At 27.8% G+C, this 21,498-nt stretch overlaps 1 protein-coding gene across 1 annotated transcript; it reads right to left on the minus strand.

Moving 5' to 3' along the window:
- Window positions 1–2,468: 2,468 nt before the first annotated feature.
- On the minus strand, window positions 2,469–21,498 carry LOC111629908 (protein phosphatase inhibitor 2-like). The gene is made up of 4 exons (XM_023373843.1): window positions 21,342–21,498; window positions 18,375–18,557; window positions 12,288–12,370; window positions 2,469–2,810 (listed from the first exon to the last, which is right to left on the minus strand). The coding sequence occupies exons 1-4, from the start codon at window positions 21,434–21,436 to the stop codon at window positions 2,632–2,634; spliced, it is 540 nt and encodes a 179-aa protein (XP_023229611.1). The 5' UTR covers window positions 21,437–21,498; the 3' UTR covers window positions 2,469–2,631.

The raw sequence follows: 21,498 nt of genomic DNA on the forward strand, positions 1-21,498 counted from the left end.
ATAAACTATGTGGAGCCCTATAATAACTTTTGCATAGGGACACGTGATATGACTACAATAATTTAATTTATTTCTTATCCCTTGTCAAATTTGATTACAGATTAAACCATACCGTTAACTTTATATATTAGTTACAACATTTCAAAACATTATATATATATATATATATGTCTATTAATTATAACAACATTGTATTTCATTATTGCAATAGACAATTAACTAATTATATGTATATATAATAAATCAAATTTTATTTTAAATGCAAGTTTACTAGTTAATATATACAAGTTTCATAATTTTAATTATGTAAATAACTTAAATTATGTTAATAATTTAATAATTTAAGATGTGCATAATTACTATTATAATAATAAATTTCTTATGTTTTAATATCTATCNAATTAAGGAAAAAAGAGAAAAATTGCTAAGGTCATGAAATACATTAGGAAAATGCATGAAATTTGGTGAAAAACTGTCAAACTCTACATTAACGGAAGAATGAAATGTATGTGAAACATTTATTTCTTACAAAAAGTGATCTATACAGATCCAGATCTAAGGTAAAGTATGAAAATTAAAAACAGTGTCTAACAGCTCAGTAGGTAGTAAAGACTATTATTCTTCCAAAGCTCTTTCCAGTCATGAAGCTATTGTAGTTGTGGTGGAGGGTTGAGGGCAGCAATGTATCATCCAAGAGCATCACACATGTTCTATGGGATTAAGGTTAGAGTTAGTGTTGGCTAATCCATACATACATTGCCCATCTAAAGATATTGAGCTATCAGACTAGGTTAATGATCATCATTTTATATGATAAATGTATTGCCTATTGCACCTGCATAAAGGGCAAATAATGGAGTCCAGGATTTCATCGCTAGTCATAATTCCTCTTAGAAGCATATAGAGATCTGTGTGCGTGTGTGTCTAATGAGATGCCATCCCAAATCATACTGTTACCTCCACGTAACCTCAGGTTCAAGAAATAACTTAAACAATCTGTTAAAAAGATAACAGAATTTTCTGTTAATGTTCAACTGGAATCTTTCATCATGTGTTCTTTGTACAAATATACAGTATATTTATAAATTAATATCTAATTGTCTCATATCATCATTAAAAATGAATAAACGCAGTATCAATAGTAAAAGATTTCTCTCTTTATTAGATTTCTGTACAGTTTATATACAGAATATTCTATTTTCTTCTGTGAAAACAAAATTATTGCCAAATTGAATAAACTTACATTGGTAGACTTACTAACAGGATGGTATAGATTTCAACTGCTGGACAATATACTATATACAATTTTATTTCTAGCATGCATAGAATTGATAATTTTTAGCACCTCTAATAAAGCATTTAATTAATCACCCAGTTATCTTCATTACCAAAATTATAACATTACTTTAGTTTTTCAATATATACATATTTTTATAAAATTCAATTACATTTTACTAATATATTTATAAACTTCTATATAATCTATAGCAAAGGTAATAAAGATTTTAATTTTGATAACAAATTATAATTTAAAATATACTCTCTCACAAAAAAATTTTATATTAAATTGAACTTTAAGTAATAAATGTAAATAACTAACAAATACATTTTATTCATTTATAAATTGTAAACAATGAATAAATAAATTTAAAACTGGGTGATTTAACAAGACTAATTTTTCTAATTCAAAATATATTCAGAAGAAACTACATTAAAAAGAGTAAATACATTTTATATATTTCAACAATTAAAAAACATATGCTTATATTTGCAACTATAACTAATAAGGATCAACATTAACATATATTTTATACATATTAAACATCACAACAAAGTTTTAAAAATTTATATTTATCACCACAATTAGTTAATTTTATAAGAAATATATTCAATAATAAAATAAAATTTGGTCTTTATGATTAACCACCCAATCATTTAAATAAATTTAGTTCATTCCCAGAATATATTGTACAAAACTGGAATGGATGAACAATTTTATTTTNCTGTATTTTAGTCAATTTAAATGTATTTAGCTTTTTACAGTATCCAGCTTTAAGGCCTATGCATAAAAATATTTTACATGCATGATCAATCAATTAATCAATCCATGTTTAAGTTATTAATATCATTAGTTTATATTTAAAAACAAAAATGACATTACTTTAATGTTAAACTTTTTATATCATTGAAAGTGTATGCTACAAATTAAAACAAGAAATTAATTTTAAAAAATTAAAAATTGCAGTGCTTTCATCCTTCTACAATAGACCCTTCATTAGGCAATCTATAATTTAATAAAAATGAATATCATTTTCTTTTCTTTTTGAAAATTAGAACATGCATAAAAAGCAATTAAATTATTATTAATAAATATCTTAGTTGCTCATTGATTAAGAGCAAGTCTTTTCAATTTTTATTAAAATAGATTCAGTAATAACTCTTGGATGTTTTGAGTGAATATATGATTTTGATATTTATGAGCAATTAATTTTTTAAAATATATTTCAACTGTTTAATTCTATGACTAAATATGATTTCCATAGGAAGAATACTGTGTAGCAGTATAGCAAGAATTTTTAAAACTGAAATATAAATATTTTCTTGCATATAATTTGAACAATGAAAATGACATCATATGCTATACTGATTATTTATTTGATTCTTATCTGAATTATTAATTTCATCTTCATCTTCATCAGAATCATCATCATCGTCATCATCCTCTTCTGCCATGAGTTTTCTTGCAAGCTTCACAGCATAATATTCATTATAATGAAGTTTTCTTTTATATTCAAATACTTTGGATTTAACTATTTTTAAAGAGATTTTAAATCAGTACATTTATATTTTAACAGTAATCAAATACACTGATTTTCATAATTAAGGAAAAAAGAGAAAAATTGCTAAGGTCATGAAATACATTAGGAAAATGCATGAAATTTGGTGAAAAACTGTCAAACTCTACATTAACGGAAGAATGAAATGTATGTGAAACATTTATTTCTTACAAAAAGTGATCTATACAGATCCAGATCTAAGGTAAAGTATGAAAATTAAAAACAGTGTCTAACAGCTCAGTAGGTAGTAAAGACTATTATTCTTCCAAAGCTCTTTCCAGTCATGAAGCTATTGTAGTTGTGGTGGAGGGTTGAGGGCAGCAATGTATCATCCAAGAGCATCACACATGTTCTATGGGATTAAGGTTAGAGTTAGTGTTGGCTAATCCATACATACATTGCCCATCTAAAGATATTGAGCTATCAGACTAGGTTAATGATCATCATTTTATATGATAAATGTATTGCCTATTGCACCTGCATAAAGGGCAAATAATGGAGTCCAGGATTTCATCGCTAGTCATAATTCCTCTTAGAAGCATATAGAGATCTGTGTGCGTGTGTGTCTAATGAGATGCCATCCCAAATCATACTGTTACCTCCACCATAGATCTCCCTTTCATGGATGTTAGAGGGCTGGTAGCATCTCCATTGTTTTCTTCATGTCAAAGCACACTTTGAATCATTCTGCAATACATCTCAATTCAAATGTTCTCTTCTTTTATGGGGATAAGTGGCACACAACTGCTAGTCATAAAGCATACAGATCTCCTCAGTAAAGTTATCTGCACATAGCAGAATCAAATACCAGCATACCTATAGATGCAGCTAAGACAAATAGCTATATAGGGTGGATTTGTTGTTCATTGCTCTGAATGGATAAATAAAGAACAATTATCAACAGTGGTTGTAACTCTAAGTCTTCCTTTTCTGTATCTTTGCAAAGTTAAGTGTTTATTGCATACACAGATTGTGCACGAGAGAAAGACCAACATAGAGCCATTGAGCTATTTCTATCTGACATTAACTTGTCCCTAGTCTTCCAATGGCTCTCTACTGAAATTCATCTGGCAAATGATGTCTTGATGGCATTATTGATAAATCTGCTATCTCAGAAAACATTTTTTACACAATCAAAACACTATTTAGGAAAAATTTCTAAAACAACTCTTTTTATGACTGGACTCATTTGAAATTTATTAGTATCAGTTATTTGCATATGTCCCCATACTTCTCTTATTTCTAATGTACCTACATTTTCAACATGTTAAAAAATAATCATAACTTTTTCCCTTAATTTATGAAAACTAGTGAATGAATAAAATATGTTTATTGAGTTTAATCATTACATCAATATGTAAATATTATTTCAAAAATTAATTTTCTTTTATATTACAATAAATTATTAATATATAAGAAACAAATATTAATTATTTGTCAATAATTTAAATGTAATTTCCAGTAGAAAAATCTGATATGGAAAAAAGGAAAACTGAAAAGTTTTTAAAATATATATTCATTATTATAAGGACTATTTTAAGTTGAAAAATAAATTGTTAATCAGTATTTCAGAATTTTGTATAAGTTCTGAAAACACTGATTATAAAAATTATAGTCTCATCATCAAAAGCTACTGAATATATGAAAAGAATACAGGGGAACCCCATTTATCTGAATCCCATTAATCTATTATATTATTATATTAAATGATTATTATGTTATGATAGACATATGGAAAACCTCTAAGATTTTCCATATGTCTATCATATGCAAAAATCAAAGAACTAAATACATTCTTGCCCAAGTGTAATATTGCAGCTTGCAAGAAAATAAACTTGTTTTCTATGAATCAGCACACAATGTTCATTGTTATGTCTGTGAGAGTGTTCTTTGAGTTTACTTAAACCTGTTCTAAAGTTTTAAGATTTTGAATTATAAAAAATTGCTATTTTCCTGTTGAATAAAAATGTTGTGCTGCTCACAGCAGTGAACATATTAATAAGTTTATCTCATGAGTTTTTATTCACTTGACATCCATAGCTACTGTTGTTTTTCTGAGTTTCAATCACCTTCAATCTATTGTGAAGTAAAGTAAACACTGTGAAAATGACATCTAGAAGGAAGTGGTTGTTATGATGGAGAAGAAATTAGAAATATAAAATAAAATGCATATAGACTGTGTTATTTATGTTGTTAACAAATTTTCCAGATTAGCCAGATTTTTGTCATCCAGATTTAGCCAGTCCCATTTGAGCCAGATAAATGAGACTCCACTGTACAAAAAAATGAATCAAGTTGATATTCCAAGTTCACCAAAACATTAAAACTAACAAATAGAAGCAAGGTTTTACCTTTGTAAAAAAGTCATATTTATATTTTTTGTGTATTTATAAAATTAAAAACTAATGTTAAAAATATTTTATTTGGCCATTTTTATATGATAAATATACAGTGATACCTCAGTTTTCATCGATAATCTGTCCAAAAACAATTGGTGAAATCCAAAACCGATGAAAACCGAGGCAATTATTTCCATATGAACAGGGCTGGATCATCACATAGACAAATGAGACAAATGTCTAGTGCCTGGTTCTTAGAAGGGCCTGGTCAAACAGTCTGTATTGAAAACAGTTGTAAATAAGATAGTTTACTTTTCTGTTGGACAACTGTATATAATAAACAAATAAACAAAAATATATTGCTTTTTATATGGTTATTGTGAATTCTAAAATCTAAAGAAAATGTGTTCTTATGTTTCTTCTTATTGAAAGTAATTCTTCTGATAATTTAGAATTTTTTTTATAGAAATAAGAATAAAATTAACTACAAGACAATGAGCCTGGCATTGCCCGGGCAAAAAGTAACAACAAAGGTTAAGATTATTAGATTATTTCATACTTCTAATCTTTCTAAATTTATTGTTGTATATTAAATATTTTTTATTAATAAAAATTTAAGATTTGTTTTAGTTTTTCACATTAATTAGTTTTGTTTTATTTATTGTTTTATATTTTTTGTGTGCTATATTTCTTGTGGGAGAGGGACCCCCTCCCTCTCCCACAAGAAATGGTAAGAAGGGGCCTGGTAAGAAGAAAATGTCTAGGGTCCCAAAGTGGGTTAATCCAACCCTGTATATGAATCAATATAAATCCAATTAATTCATTCTAGACACTCCAAAATACATACCAAAAAGACATTTTATAGTGAATAAATATAGTATTTAATACTGAAAACAATAAGAAATTAATATAAAATGAATATAAAAGACTAATGTAAAGAATAAATGAACATTTAACATAGCACTTGAAGGGCTGCTGGCTCTGGAAACTTTCATTGGCCCCATGATGAAGCAAAAAGGAAAGGAAAGCAATGGAATTGTTTGGCTTTTTTTTTTTAAACTCTTTCTGCCCTGTGGGCACTAAGAGGGCCTCTTACATCAAGCCCATTATGGGTTCGGCCAGACCCACAATGGGGTGGCCGAACCAATAATGGGCTTGATGTAAGAGGCTCTCTTAGTCCTGACTGGATATGTCGGTCCCCGTCCTTCACCACTTGGCCAGACCCACAATGGGGTGGCCAAGTGGTGAAGGACTGGGACCGACATATCCAGTCAGATCACCTCAAATCTGGACAGTCGGACCTGTCCAGATTTGATCCCAGGTCCTTCAGAGCAGTAGGTTGCCACCTTGACTGGTCAGCCATCCAGCTGTCGTAGAGGAGTTGTTTGGCTAGATGTGGGGGGATGCTCACACATTCATTCATTCATTAGTTTAATTGTACATTTAAAACAAGGTACAAAGTCCTGCTCCGCAGTGAGCATTACAGGAGCATATCCGTTACATAGTTCCACCAAGTTACAGTATGCACTAATGAACAAAGCAAAGTGAAAAAAAAAATAAAAATAAATAAAAACACAATGACAATAAAAGACCCAAACAAAATATGCAGCAGCTTGCTGCAGCAAATAATAGATTACTTATCTGCAGGAATATTTTCGCAAAAGAAGGTCGCAGTAAATATAATAATTCTGACAAAGTGTTTAACAGCATTTATCCCATGCAGAAAATTTGTAAGACAAAGATTTGAGAATCCCATGAGTCCATATATAATATGCGTACAAGTAAAAAAAAACAAAGTCCACACAGCTAGTAATTGTAAGTATCCACTCCAACACTTTAAACCCAAAAACAGAGAAAGATGATGAAGCTTACATATTTCTTACAGTCAGCAAACACAAATATATATAGAGAAGGTATGATCTGCTTGTATTAGTTGTTGTGCTAAGAAGAAGAGGTAGCACTATGAATTAAACAATTTGTGCCCTGTAAAGGATTCCATAATTATTAAGGTAAGTAGTCAGCTGTCTTAATATATAAGGCTTTTGCTTTAATGTAGAGTGGACACTCCTTATCCAGTGTGTTATGTTCATGTTTATCTAGGCCAGTCCTCAAACAATTAGCACATTTAGGCTTTTCACTTTTTTTGTACATGTCTTAAACAAATGATCATCACCACAATGGCTACAAACTTTCTTCGGTGATGGGCAACTTGCCGCCAAATGTCAAAAGCAAGACATTTGTAGCACTGTCGTACAGGAAAAAAATCATAAACATTACACATTTTCCACTGAACATAAAGATATCCTTGTTTTTTAGTCATTGCCCTAACCTCCAGTGACATCTCTAACACCCATGATAAAAACTCGTCATTTCTCTGTTTGATTGAAAATCGAATATTTAAAATCTTTTTAAACTCCTCCATCGTGTACTTCTGTGAAAAAATGTTCTGTTCAAGCAAGTATTCTAGTAGGTTCTCTTTGGTAACTGAGTTGGGGTCTGAAGTCACTTTCATAAGAGGAAGACGCCATCTTGTGTTTCGTGCCTTTAATCCTTCTATTTTGTCTAATTGTTCCTGAAAGTATTCGGCCTCCTCTCTGATAGGAAAATCAACAGCAATTCACCCTTGTTAATCTTACGAATACGCTTGACAGGCACCTTATGCAATCTCTGATCAAAAGAATTAGTGAGCAGTGTCTTAGTCTCTTCCGACGTGCTCTCTTTATTATCATTGTAAACTAGAACAGTGTATGTTGGTAACGAGGATTCCTTTTCAGACTGTGTATTCTTCAAAGAATTAAGATCGCGTTGTAAAATATCTCTATATGTCAGAGCAGTAATCCCTTGAGAACCTTCCACCCCTAAAAGTGGAGGTTTTTCTAAGTCACAAATAGTCTGTTTCACTTCCTGAATAGCCTCTAAATTTTTGTCACTCTGAGCAACAAGCAGCTGTTTGACATCCTCTTTCATTGCCAACAAATCAAATTTCTGAAGCAGGAAATCTGATATGGTATTTTTCCTTAATTAATATGCATCAATGTCCTTAATTACCTGTACAGGTAATTGTAAATAAAACAATTTTAATCTGTGTGACTGAGTTGCTGTAATCTTATACACCAGTATAATAAGTCCTATTAATAGAAATACACTGTTATGGTGATTAAAAGAATAACTGGTATTTTTCCTAATTACCTCTTCGGCACTCTTCACTAAGGTAATAAATTTATCTGTAATAAATCTAATATGTTCCTCAGTATCCAATCGCCCTTTTGGTTATTACGGAAATATCTCTTTAAATCCTAAATGGCTTCCTTAGATTCCTCCAGAAATTCTTCAATAGCCATCACTGAGTATAATAACTTTTAAAATTAATAATTTCCAAAAAATTAATATGAAAAAAAACATACGACTTCCGGTAAAAATTCTGGAATCTTCTATGCTCACACAATGAGAAACAATGCCACACTGAGCAGGAAAATGCATGGGTTGCCCTTTGTTTTCACATAATTAGCAGTGAGGTTGCATGGGCACGCCAATGAAATCCAAGGCAAATTTTTCGCACTGAAACTGATAATTGAAGTCAACGAAAACCGAGATATTACTGTAGTATGATCTTGTTTTATTGGGGATTGCATAAAACAAAATTCCATTTAAATTTGTGCTTCACCCCAAATAGTTCCAGATGACTATTATTTCCTAGTTCAGTTGCTAATGGTTGCATAAGTGTCTACATGGTTGCATAAGTGTAGACACTTATTGTCCCATTGTGGCATCTACTATTTCTAAAAGTAAAACTGAAACTAAAGCTCAAATATCTGTTAGCATCAGAAAGTTTTAGTTGCAGTTTTACTTTTACTTTTGCACAACTCATACTGTGCTGACACTACTTTTTTCTTCCTGTTTTCTTTCATGTCTGCATTAGAACTTTATATTTTATTTTTATTTTGATAATATTTTCATCAAGGTAGGCTGTAGATAATTTCATGTAATTTTTACACTATTACTTTTATTTCACAACATATTTCGTAATAAAAATAGTCAGTGAATGCATTAATAGTCAGAATTACTCCATAAAATATATTTAAGAGTTAACCTAACCACTTTCCATCTAAAAACATACAAATCAACACATATCAATTTCATATAAAACAAGACCTTAATGTGTCTACAAAGGATTCTTTGTAGACACAATTAGAAATCATTAACCTGCTTTGCTTTTACCATATAATGTCTTTAATGGTAAGACTTTGACAGTTTAGTAAAACATATAAGCACTTATTTATTATGATATTGTCACAATGCTGGGCTGCAAGTTTATGGACATCAATGCACAGTGCTATTAATTTTAGTAGTCTTGCTCTGTACATCATACTTTTTTCTGTTAACAAGAGAGTCATGCTAGTTATCTAACTAACTATTCTGGAGAAAATTTTTGAAATAATGCAACTTCTGACCCAAACTGGAAGTTCTTAAAAAGTTAATCATGGTTTCTGGTTCCTAAGCCTTTCATCTATCTCACTCCATTCTCAAGATTAAGGGAGGACAGACAAACAGACACCAGTGGAAATTTATAGGTTTGCAATTTTAAAATTAAAGCCCAATAAAAACATCTATTTATACTGTTACATGAGTCAGGAAAACTATATAAATGTGAAGTTTGTTCTACTGTTAATTTCTTTCATCAAATGATTGCCTAAATTATTGGGCTATAACTCCACTAATTTGCTTGAATTTAATTAAAGCTCAACAGAGTTATAATTTGCTGTAAACAATAAAATTTGTTAATAAAACATGCTGCTTCTGAACATCATTTAAAGATAGAAACAACAACATTATATTAATTAAAAAAAAAAACAAAAATAAACCTACTGACTTACATTTGAATCTATTACATCAAAAATGTTTTCAAAATATGTAAATTATAGTTTGAAAATTGATCATTAATTATTTGTTAAATTTAAAAATACACAAAAATTTAAACTTAAGATATAGACTATATATCAAAACTTTAAATTTAATTTGTTTAATTTAGAAGTTATTAGAATACAGCTGATGTTGATTTGGGATGTTCGAGAATAATTCTAATATACTAAAACTATATGGCTGTTTAAGTCTGTTATTTTCTGAATATTAGGTTTATGAATAAAAGAATATGAAAATTCTTAAAAACTTTAAAATCTTAAAATATTCAATCTTTTAAATATTGTTTCAATACATTACAATTCAATACAATATACACAAATAACTATAAATAATTAAGCAAACACACACAATTAAATCTTACTACCATTACAAAAAATATTTAAAATTATACTTATTTTTACTTACTAAAAAATTTCATTAGTTTATACTAAAAAATCTTTTTCACAATTTTTATGTCATTTGCTGTATGTATTAATAAAAATAATACACAAAAGTAACAAAAATCTGTAAACAAATTAAAAAATTATTTTTAAATTAATATATCATCCACTTCAATAGTAGCTTCTAAAGATGAAATCTTTGAATTTTGAAAATTTAAAATATATTAAAAATTTAGCTTTGGTTCTTAAAAATAAGACTATTTTATTGATGCTTTATAAAATTCATGAAATAATTTCAATTATTAAAAATTTATAATAAACAGTTTTCCTTTTGAATGTTTTATGCTAGTTATAAAATTAAAACCTTATTAACATTTATGTAAGACTGAAGTTTACCAAGTAGAGTTATGTTATGATAACAGTGAATAAAATATCTAATTTTTTTTTTAATTTCCATAAAATATTTTACTAAAATACTAAATATACAATTTTATCAACTGTAACACATTACTTTAAATATTAACTGAGATATTTTCATTTATTGCTACTGTTATAGCTTCTGTAATATGAACTTTTTTAAAAAACTTATGAACTATATAAACTTTACTTGATATTAAACATTATTTAATACTTTCATGATTAAAATGAACATCTAGAAATAAAAAATTAATTAGATTAGATTAACACATATATGAATAATAATAATTTATACATTTTGTATCAGAAAATCACAATATTGTCATAATTTATTGCAAAAAATTTTTATTAATTTAGAATAATCATATTTTATTTTTCTTTCATAAATATTTCTTTTATCCTCAATTATGAAAGCTTTTTTCCTCTTGATCAATAAATTGAAGTATTTAAATTTTACACATTGCATCTAATATTTAATTAATAAATGTCTTTTAAAGATTATTTTGAAATTTAATATAGGAGTAAGTTATTTTTTATTTTGAGAAAGTAAATAATATTATCCAAATTTATATATTTGGATATTTAGTAATAGTAAATAAAATATATCACAAATCTGAAGTATGACTTAACATATTATTTAATATGTTACAAAGATTTATTGAATTATTTTTTAAAAATCATCATGACTAAGTATCAAAAATATTTTATTTTTTAATTAAGATCTTCTCAATTCCAAATAATTATGTCATATTGCATTATACTAAACTAACTGCTTATATAATTAAAATATTAATTTCAAACTAGCTACTTTTCTTGGTATGTTTTAGAATTAAATATCCAACAAATGGTAAAAATGAAATCATATTTAAGTTAATGGACAAGTTTGTCCATTAACTTAAATATGACTTCATTTTTACCATTTAAAATAATCATATCAGTTTATGAAAATTAAAATTAAGTGCTAACAAAACAAACATTGTTATGAATCAAATGAATCAAAAATCATTACACATAAAACACACTGAAAATTTTGAAATAAATAATAAATTTTCGTTACTTTAAATTTATCACAATTACAAAATTACTTTAGATGATATTCATAATCTTTTTAAAAATAAAGATGCATATAGATTAATAAAAGTATTTAATTGAAGCATCTTGTACAAAACATTTTTCTTTATTTCTTCATATGTTAGCATACAGATAGAAAGATTTTTAACAAATTTTATAAATTCAAAAGTTACTTAAACAGAATTCATATATGTGAAATCTGTACATTTACTTGTAAAATATAGATAACTAAACCAATTTATTTTTAAAAAGACCAAAAAAATAAAATGTTGTTAAAATATTTATTAAAATATTTGTTATACTTATTTTCTCAAAGTTTTTACCTCTATCTCCCAAACTCTCCTCAACTTCATCATTATTTTTATCATCTGGACATTTTCTTGGTGACTCTTTAGATAAATTTATCCTAAANTATAGTGCCGTCATTGGAAGCGATGAAAGCGCCGCTTCCCTTGTATTTTCTAAAATATAAATACACATTGCGCGATTATTTTCATATTTTAAAGTACTTTGAATGAATTAAAATTAATATTTTATTATAACCGCATTACGCATCTTATTACAAATTTCTATACTACACGTGAAAAAAACGATAAGATTGCTATTGTATATTCGAATATCAGTGGCGGGATGGAAGCGCTTTATTGTCGAATACGGAACAGCTTCCACGGCGAAAATATCTGAATCGTATCTGGGCACTTAGTCTCGAATTCTTCGTGTTGTACTCAAACTGACGTCATTCAACTCACTCGTATGACTCACATAATTGGTAGTCTCGAGTTAGACCCATCGAGCAAACTCGAAAAGTGAGAGGAAATACGTCATACTCACTTGGTTACATATGTCGTTAAGCATGATGGGATTATTTACATCTGGGTTTGCGACTATAATGATTCGACCAATCAACTTTACTGTAATAAGTTGTAAACTAGGGTTTCTCAAATGGGATTCCGATTGTTTTTTTAACACTGAAAATTCTTCTCATCCCAGGAAATCCCTCAAATTTCTTTAAAATTCACTTTTTCCTTATTTTGTGTTAAGGTCGAGGAAATTTTGCAAATAGAAAGTGTAATTAACTCATAAACTGTCAGAATACATTTGTATTTATCAATTTTAAGCCTACTTATTAGATTTTTTAAAAAAATTTTGCTCGTTATGGCATGTCACAAATGATCAATAATCAATACGTAGCTTATTTGTGGCAGGACTCTCAAAATTCTTTACCTGTAATATCTGGAATAATTGTGCTTATGATGTCTTAATTTTTAACCATGCCCGGTAGCTTCAATAATTGCGTAATGCCAATTTGTGCAAATTGGGCAAGGTAACGAGTACGAAGTCTTCAACTATGAAGTTTTTCTTCATAACCTGATTATTAAAGACAAACGAACTGCCGAATTATTGGGTTATGATGTTTCTATTAAAGCAGTCGAGGTAGACAAATCAAGAATACTAGAGAGCAAGAGAATTTCTACAATCTCGAAAACGAACTAGAAATCTTTCAGGATACAGGTGAAAAACGCATAATATTTGTCTTCTCTTAAATGCGTTAAACACGATTACACCCACATCAATTGAATCGGAGAAGGCATTCCCGGTAGCAGGACTTTTCATTACCAAAATAAGAATTAGATTGAGTGATTGATTGACCATCTTTGCNATAAGAAGACAATTTTGTAGCTTCAGTAAATTTTATTTATATATTTTAATGTAAATACCCTCAGCCATGATTTGATTTTAATATACAGTACATAAGGTTTATAAGCAATGGCTTTGCTTTCCAAGAGGAATAAATTGTAACTTTTCTGAATGGGAAATTCTAACATTTGAATTAAAACTTAACTGCAATTTGAATGCATATACTGACATATCACAAATATTAACTAACTTGTATATGATTGGGTTTTTTAATTTTCAAAGTAAACAAGATGTTTGCACACATTCTAAGGTGGTGTTGCTACTAATATTACTAAACTAATAATTCTGTAGTGTGTGTGAATCTGTAACAAGATGTAATCATGCATTTTTTCTAATTATAATAAGTCAAAATGTTCTTGGCATTAAAAATTGCTGTTGAAATTTCCTAACTTTATGAATAATTCAATATTAAAAGTAAAACTATTAATATTTTTGTCTTTCATTTCATTTCATCCTATATAATTTTGTGTGCCAAACTTATAGTGAATTGTTTCCTATCATTTTCCAAATTATTTCATATTCTATTTACCTAAANAAGAAAAATAATTATATCATTTGATTTCGTGATATTTTGTATATCTTAAAAATAATTAATCCCGGGAAACACTTTACTTTTATCCCGGAATTCCGGGACAAGCAAAAGACCTGTAAATGAGAAACTCTATTGTAAACAAATCAAGGTGAATTAGTTTACACGTGTTACAGATAAAAGTTTTGTCTTATAGCAATATAGTATGCAGAAACAAAATGAAAACCTCCAATGTTTTATTTTAAAAAATAAGCGAAAAGAACAAAAATACAAAAGAAATATTAGTAACATATATAGAAAATAATAAGAAAATGAACAGTGTAAAATTCAACAACGAATTTACAAGAAAAAGACAATTCGATTTGTGGAGAGAATTAGTTGAAAAAATAATTGCGTTTATTGGAGCTAAAATATCCATTGTGTAATGGAAAAAGTATTTAATTTAATAATTTAAATCCTTTCTTAATATAGTTTTCTTCCTTGATCTATTTCTTAAATTCTTTTGTCTATTAAGATTATTTATTAATCAGAACTTAACACTTCTGATTAATAAGTAATCTTAATATAATGTCTATTCTCTTAATAATTTATACATAAATTTACTGTCATTTTAATTCTCTTTTTCCATGAATTAGATACTTCTTTTTAGTTTTGGAAAAATTTGATGTATAATTTTATCAATTATGAATTAAAATTTTTTTTATCAGTGTTGACTTGACATGAAAAGAAATGGCATCTACTCGTGGTCGAAAAACAATTTTCTTCGAACGATATTCGAAATTACTATAAGTGTTTGGGGGCGGAAAAATCGGCAACTCTGATTTCTGTATATGTAATCAGTCAGTGAATTTTTTTACACTACCGTCACTCCTGATATAAGACACTAGATTATTGGATCAAATTTAATCTATTATCATTAAATACAAAACGTCCTCAATATATGTCATACTTAGGTCCTAAAAATGCGTCGTAAACAAAATGGTGTACTGTACATCGAATAGCAATTTCTCACCGAAATAATATATTATGTAGGAGATATGGTACATTGCAGACCAACTAAAAACAATATACAGTATGTGCAAGTGTCTAGTATACAATAAGAAACTGTTTATATGCAAGGGTCGCTACTTGTTATACTTTCAACACCTAGTATAAGAAGGTGACAGCCGGATGTTTGAGCGGTTAGGACTTCAGTCTACCTCTATGAGATCGAAGACCCCAGGGCGGATTTGTACCTGATGTGTCAAGACAGTCCAGCAGCCCAAATTGTGGATCTTCAGAAATCAATCATGGGTAAGATTAATTAAAACGGTCCTCTCTTCGTGCCATCCATAAACAAAACAAAAGAAAAAATTACCAGCTGCCATATTGCAAGTGTGATGAAATATACGATGAGCACCAAGATCTTTAATTAATGATCTTATGTAAGAGTTAGCAATACTGAAATACGAGTGCAGATAATTTTTTACTATGGTAAATTTCCAGAGATTTAACAGAAAAATTCATCACAAAACGATTATTGATGCGAACGTATGAAATTCCATTTAATCCATGCAAGGTGTGATTACCAGAGCCCCTTCGGCCGCCAATTTAAAGTCTTTTAAATAAAGAAAACATCTATAAACGAGCTGCGTAACTCTTTCGGCTTGTATGAAATTTTATTTTAAAGAGAACGTTTGTATTATCAATAAAAACAAATGAATGAAATTATATATGGTGCCATTTGTTATAACGTTTTGTTATATAAATTTTATATATTTCTAATTATTATAAATAGCAAAAGACTTAATTTCGAAGAGATGTCAATGTTATTACACAAAGTAAATGCTATCCACAAGTAAAATCTATATAAAGTTTGACGCCTTGCGAGATATATCATGTGACCATTTTTTATCTTGGTCTAATACATTTTTGAATACCGAAATTGTATATGCTCCTTATATAGAAGTTTCCTTTCAAAATTTCCTACATTTATCTTTGATTCGTTTTGAGATATAAATTAAAATATTTTTTTAAAATTAAATAATTACTTTTCAATAACGATAATCTATATAGGCCTATATATATATAGATAGATTGATCTCTCTGTTTGTATATCTGTAATCTGTAACGGAATGCCTATAACGCCCATAGGAGCGACCCATTCTAAGCCTAAGTAAATCCATAATGTACTTTTAAAAAAAGCCTCACTTTTGTTTCCACATGATAGAAAGAGTTTTTAAAAAAATAATAATCGTTAAAACAAAAATAAGTCAATAAATATGCATCGAATTACAAAAAAATCAGTTAATTTTACTACATCCGTTTCATTGTCACGCGGAAACGCAACAATATCGGCAACAATATATTTTTCCATTGTTTCAGTTTATTTGTTTTAAGTGAGCGATTTTCAAATGCGAAAAAGAAACTTTCGCGATTTTCTTGCTTCATTCCTTGAAAATAATTGCTTCGGATATAAATGTGAGTAATATTATGATAGATTACACAGTATACTGTACAAATATTTCGATAAAAATAGAATTACCGACCTAGAAACTTATCATTGGGTAACCAAATGGTCCTTCAACTTAAGTGAGAGAACAGAACTAGAAAAAAAAATTTATTTGAAGATAAATTTTAATATTTTAAACTGACTTGGAATATTTGAAATTATTTTAAAATATGGACATTTATTTTGCTTCATATTAATTTGGTTTGTTATTTTTCCTATTTATTATTATGGGGACTTTGCTTCATTCAGAATTTTTTGTAGCTGTAGTCTGTGTAATGTGCACTTTACTTTCATGTTGAGTCTTACTGTAAATCGGCATTAACTATTCTTATGCCACAACTTTCAGTAGTTTTTTTTTCTTTTACTTGTTTTTGCTTAGCTTTACTTTTTCAACTTGGTTTCAGCAATAAATATGTTTGGGAACGATCGATTATCCAATTGCGTAAGATAATAGACCGTGTAACAAAGCTTTAATGACACCGCTGCTGCTAGAACGCCCACTAGGAAGCGTCCCGAACGACTAGTACTGTTTATATCTTGTCTTTTACAACAAGTAACAATTATGTGCGAACCTCACATGTACTGTGCTCCCATTGGTTTAAAATGGACTGCGCCGTTTTATGATTTATTGGGGGGGGTGATAGGAATGATTCAAGAGGGATTATGTTAAGCACTAAGCTTAAAAATCGTAATCACAGCTNTTTTTTTTACTCTTTCTGCCCTGTGGGCACTAAGAGGGTCTTTTTAATTAAGCCCATTACAGGTTCAGTCAGACACACAATGGAGCTTCCAGGTGATGAGGAACAGGGCCCAATGCATCTGGGACCGATCACTCCCTGAAAAATTCCTGGATTTTTCAATTTGTCAAGATTTATTCATGACATTAATGGAAAAGAAGTTAAGATGTCAGTCTACTTTTCAGATGGCTGAGTGATAAGCAGACACTTTAACCATTCTGCCATCTGGCTGTTCCTTAATTATTTTGTAATTTCTCTTTGCAAAATATATATTTATGGATTTTGAATCTTAAAATCAATGTTTCAGCTTGTCATACTATATAATTAGATAATTTAGAAAGATTGTAAAATTGCTAAATAACTTTTTAAGAAGATTTTTATATAGTTAGTTAGTAATCTTCAACTAACATAAAAATTAATAAAATTAATTACAGAAAATATATACAACAAAGTCAAAAGAAATTTAAAAATTTTTTATCTTTAGCAGACAATAATTGAAGTATTTAGTTATTATTATATTTATTATTTATATGAAAAAGTATACTTAATAATCCCTGAACTTCATTTCTGATAATGCCAATGTAAAATAAATGATATGAAAAGTGTATTAAACTTTAGAATAAAAGCTATTGTCATCAACATTTTGCAAATTTTGTTGTATATTTATTACATTCTCCTTCAAATCTGCAATAATCTTGCAAAATGTTCTACTTATCAATATTGAGAAACAACAAATTAACAATATTCTACCAATACCTTTAGGAGCTGTTATTTTATTTTGTCATTATAGCAAAATAACTATTGTAATTTATTTTTAACTTGAAATCTCTGAACTTAATACTTTCAACTTGCTTAATACTTTTCAACAAATAAAACTTTCTAGCTAATATTATAAAAATTGTTTCTAATTATTGCTTAATTCACTTAATTCTGAAAAAATTTATTCATCACTTACTTTCTTGCTAACAATTCAGGATCAAGTGTTTCAGCTTCCTGATCTGAAAGATCAACACTATCATCATAATAACTAAATGGTGTTTTAGGTTCATCTACTTTCATGTATCCATAATCTTTATCCAAAGGATGCAATGTTTGTAAAATATTCATTTCATCCCATTTAATTGGCTTATTAATAGCACTATTAAAAAATAAAAAAATTCATGAAATAAGAATTTTAAAAATTAGTATATATTAAATAAAAAGTGAAACTATTTCTTTATTTAGCTTTTCAATAAAATTAAGTTTCAATTAGAGTCTTAAAATATTAGTATTCTGTTCTTTAAAATTTAAAATAACATTTACTTAAATTTTTCATTAGATGATAATGTATGATTACATTAAAGTACATCAATTCAATATAGCCATCTTACAATTCTTCATCATTATTGTCAATTTAAAATAAGGTTGGTGTAATTGATCTGATCAATTTGCATTGAAAGTAATCTAATAGTAGAGTATTTTCATATATTTCTTTATGAAACAGAACAATTTACTTGTAAATTAATTACTAAAATCATCACTAAACACTTTTGCATCCTCAAATGATTAACTAAACACCTTTGGCTGCTAAGACTGGCTGCTCACCTGAGGATGCATTATGCTGAAAACATTAGTGTACTGTATAAGCAAATAAATGTATCTCGGCAGCCAAAGGTGTTTGGTAATGATTTTAGTAATTATTCTTTCTGCTGAGTGTGAGTTCAGTTTGTAAATTAAATTTCCAAACAATAAAACAGAACATAAAATATTAAATGCAATGTCAAGACATAGTATTTGATATTGTATATTCTGTTCTTTCAATGTTATCTTCATAGCCATTATTGTGAAATTAATATTTTAATACAGAACATAATGTAATATTTTTTTTAAAAATAGCTCTGAAAGGTACAATTGTTAGGTACTTCTACATGAAACTGGATACATATAAACAATAAATTAAACACCTTTAAAAGCTTAAAATTTCAGTAAATAGCTTTAATAAACAAACATTTTCAATCTAATATTAAGATCAAAACATTTGTCTATTAAAGTTATTTACTGAAATTTTAAGCTTTTAAAGGTGTTTAATTTATTGTACAACTGTTATTTGAAAAATAAGTTTTTAAGTTTATTATTGTTTATATTAATTGTAAGAAAGATATAAAAAATAAATATAATCTTAGCACTTTTCACATTACTAAATTGTTTCAAATAATGCAGCAAAGATAACCTATGGAGAGATCAATCTATTATTTTCAATTGTTTATATTTAAATGTAACTATAATATTGATCTATAACTTGTTACATTAAACTAAAAAAAATATTAACAGAAAAAATCCTCAAAATAAAAACAAATAATAATTTGATTCATGTATATTTAACTGGAATAAAAAAAATTTTTTTAATTAAAGTAAGATTTTTACCAATAGTGAGCAAATAAAACAATACTAATACTTTTCAATCACCTTTAATATGCTATTTTAAAGCTATATTTCATACTAAATATAGGTTTAAAATAAATCTTAAAGTGATCTTACTCTTTCACTTAACTTATCCAAACCTCTAAAACTGAACAGATTTATTATGTGTTAATATGCATAATTAACAAGCTTAGTTAACTGATTGTTCCTTAATTATTACTGTCTGTGTCACTTCAAATCTCAAATTGTATTTTTCAGATGTTATAATAAAAAATTTATTTCAAATACTTTTATTGTTTTTTAATATAAACTTCTTCAGGAATTAGATTATATTCCCGAATAAGCTGATAATAAAACTACCAATGGAAAGTACAACTGTACAAGTACAATGGAAAGTATTTGAAATGAATTTGTTAATTTACATAGCCTCATTCATTTTCATATTTATTTCATTCAAATAAATAACACCAACAAAACCTTCAAAAATATACCAGCAAATATACTTTAATATAAATATGCTATGACAAAAGCTTTCAATCCTAATAGGATCTGCTTCAGGTCAAAATGTTCATTAGAATGGATGGTGGAACATAAATACAATATACAGAACAAAAAGCTGACCACCACCCTAGCGATATTATATGCTTCTGAAACTGGTGTAGAAGCTAAACTATAGCAGGCCCGTCTCATTAGATGCTGCTTTCACACCGATCAGATCAAAATTTGAAAAGCCAAACTAAAGGGGGAATGTATCAACTTTAAGGAGGAGGTGAACATCTCACATGCTTAGCGATCCTTTTTTTGACAATCTCAACAATATTAATAAGAAATTAAAAATCGATTACTTTCATTAAAATTTGTAACAAATATATTCGTTAAATTTTTATGTTAATTTTTATTTTAATTTTTAGTATTAATGTAAACAAATAGATGTGATTTTTATACTTGTTCTAATATTTAATCCTTCCAGCGATTTTAAAAATTTTTAATTGCTCTTTTAGCATTCTAATTCTATTGAACATTTTGACCCAAAGCAGATCCTATTAGGATCAAAAGCATATTTATATTAAAGTATATTTGCTGGTATATTTTTGAAATTTTTTTGTTGGTGTTATTTACTAATATATAACCAACTGTGGGAAGATTTAAAATATTTGATTGGAACGATGAAAATTCCGCTAGCTGCAATAAAAAATATATATATATATTATTACTCAGATAAAAAAGATTTCATTCAAATAAGCAAATTGATTAGAATAAAAATGAATACTTCATTAATGAAGAAATGTCACAAGATATTTGTCAGATGATAGCTAAAAAAAATCAATAAATATATTTAGTTTCATTTCATTTAATTATTTTCATATAGTTACATTAAAAAATTAAATGTATTACCCATAAATACTGTGAAATTGAATTGTTTTTGTATATATAATTAATTTATATTAATTCATATTTTACATTTATATTTATATATGAATAAAAAATTTTTTAATAAAAAAAGTATAAATTTAATACTGACTTCTTCGAAGCTTCAGTTTGATCAAAACTAGACGAAGTTTTCAAAATACTCTTTCTTGGTTTCTTTTCTGCCATTATAGTAACTTCGAAAACCATTAATAGTTTTCATCGGCCATTTCTTTGATATTCTAAAGTGGCGCCATCTGTTGTGCAGAATT

The sequence above is a fragment of the Centruroides sculpturatus genome, unplaced genomic scaffold, assembly GCF_000671375.1.
Source record: "Centruroides sculpturatus isolate CEXI.00-Female unplaced genomic scaffold, Cexi_2.0 scaffold528, whole genome shotgun sequence".
NCBI lineage: Eukaryota > Metazoa > Arthropoda > Arachnida > Scorpiones > Buthidae > Centruroides > Centruroides sculpturatus.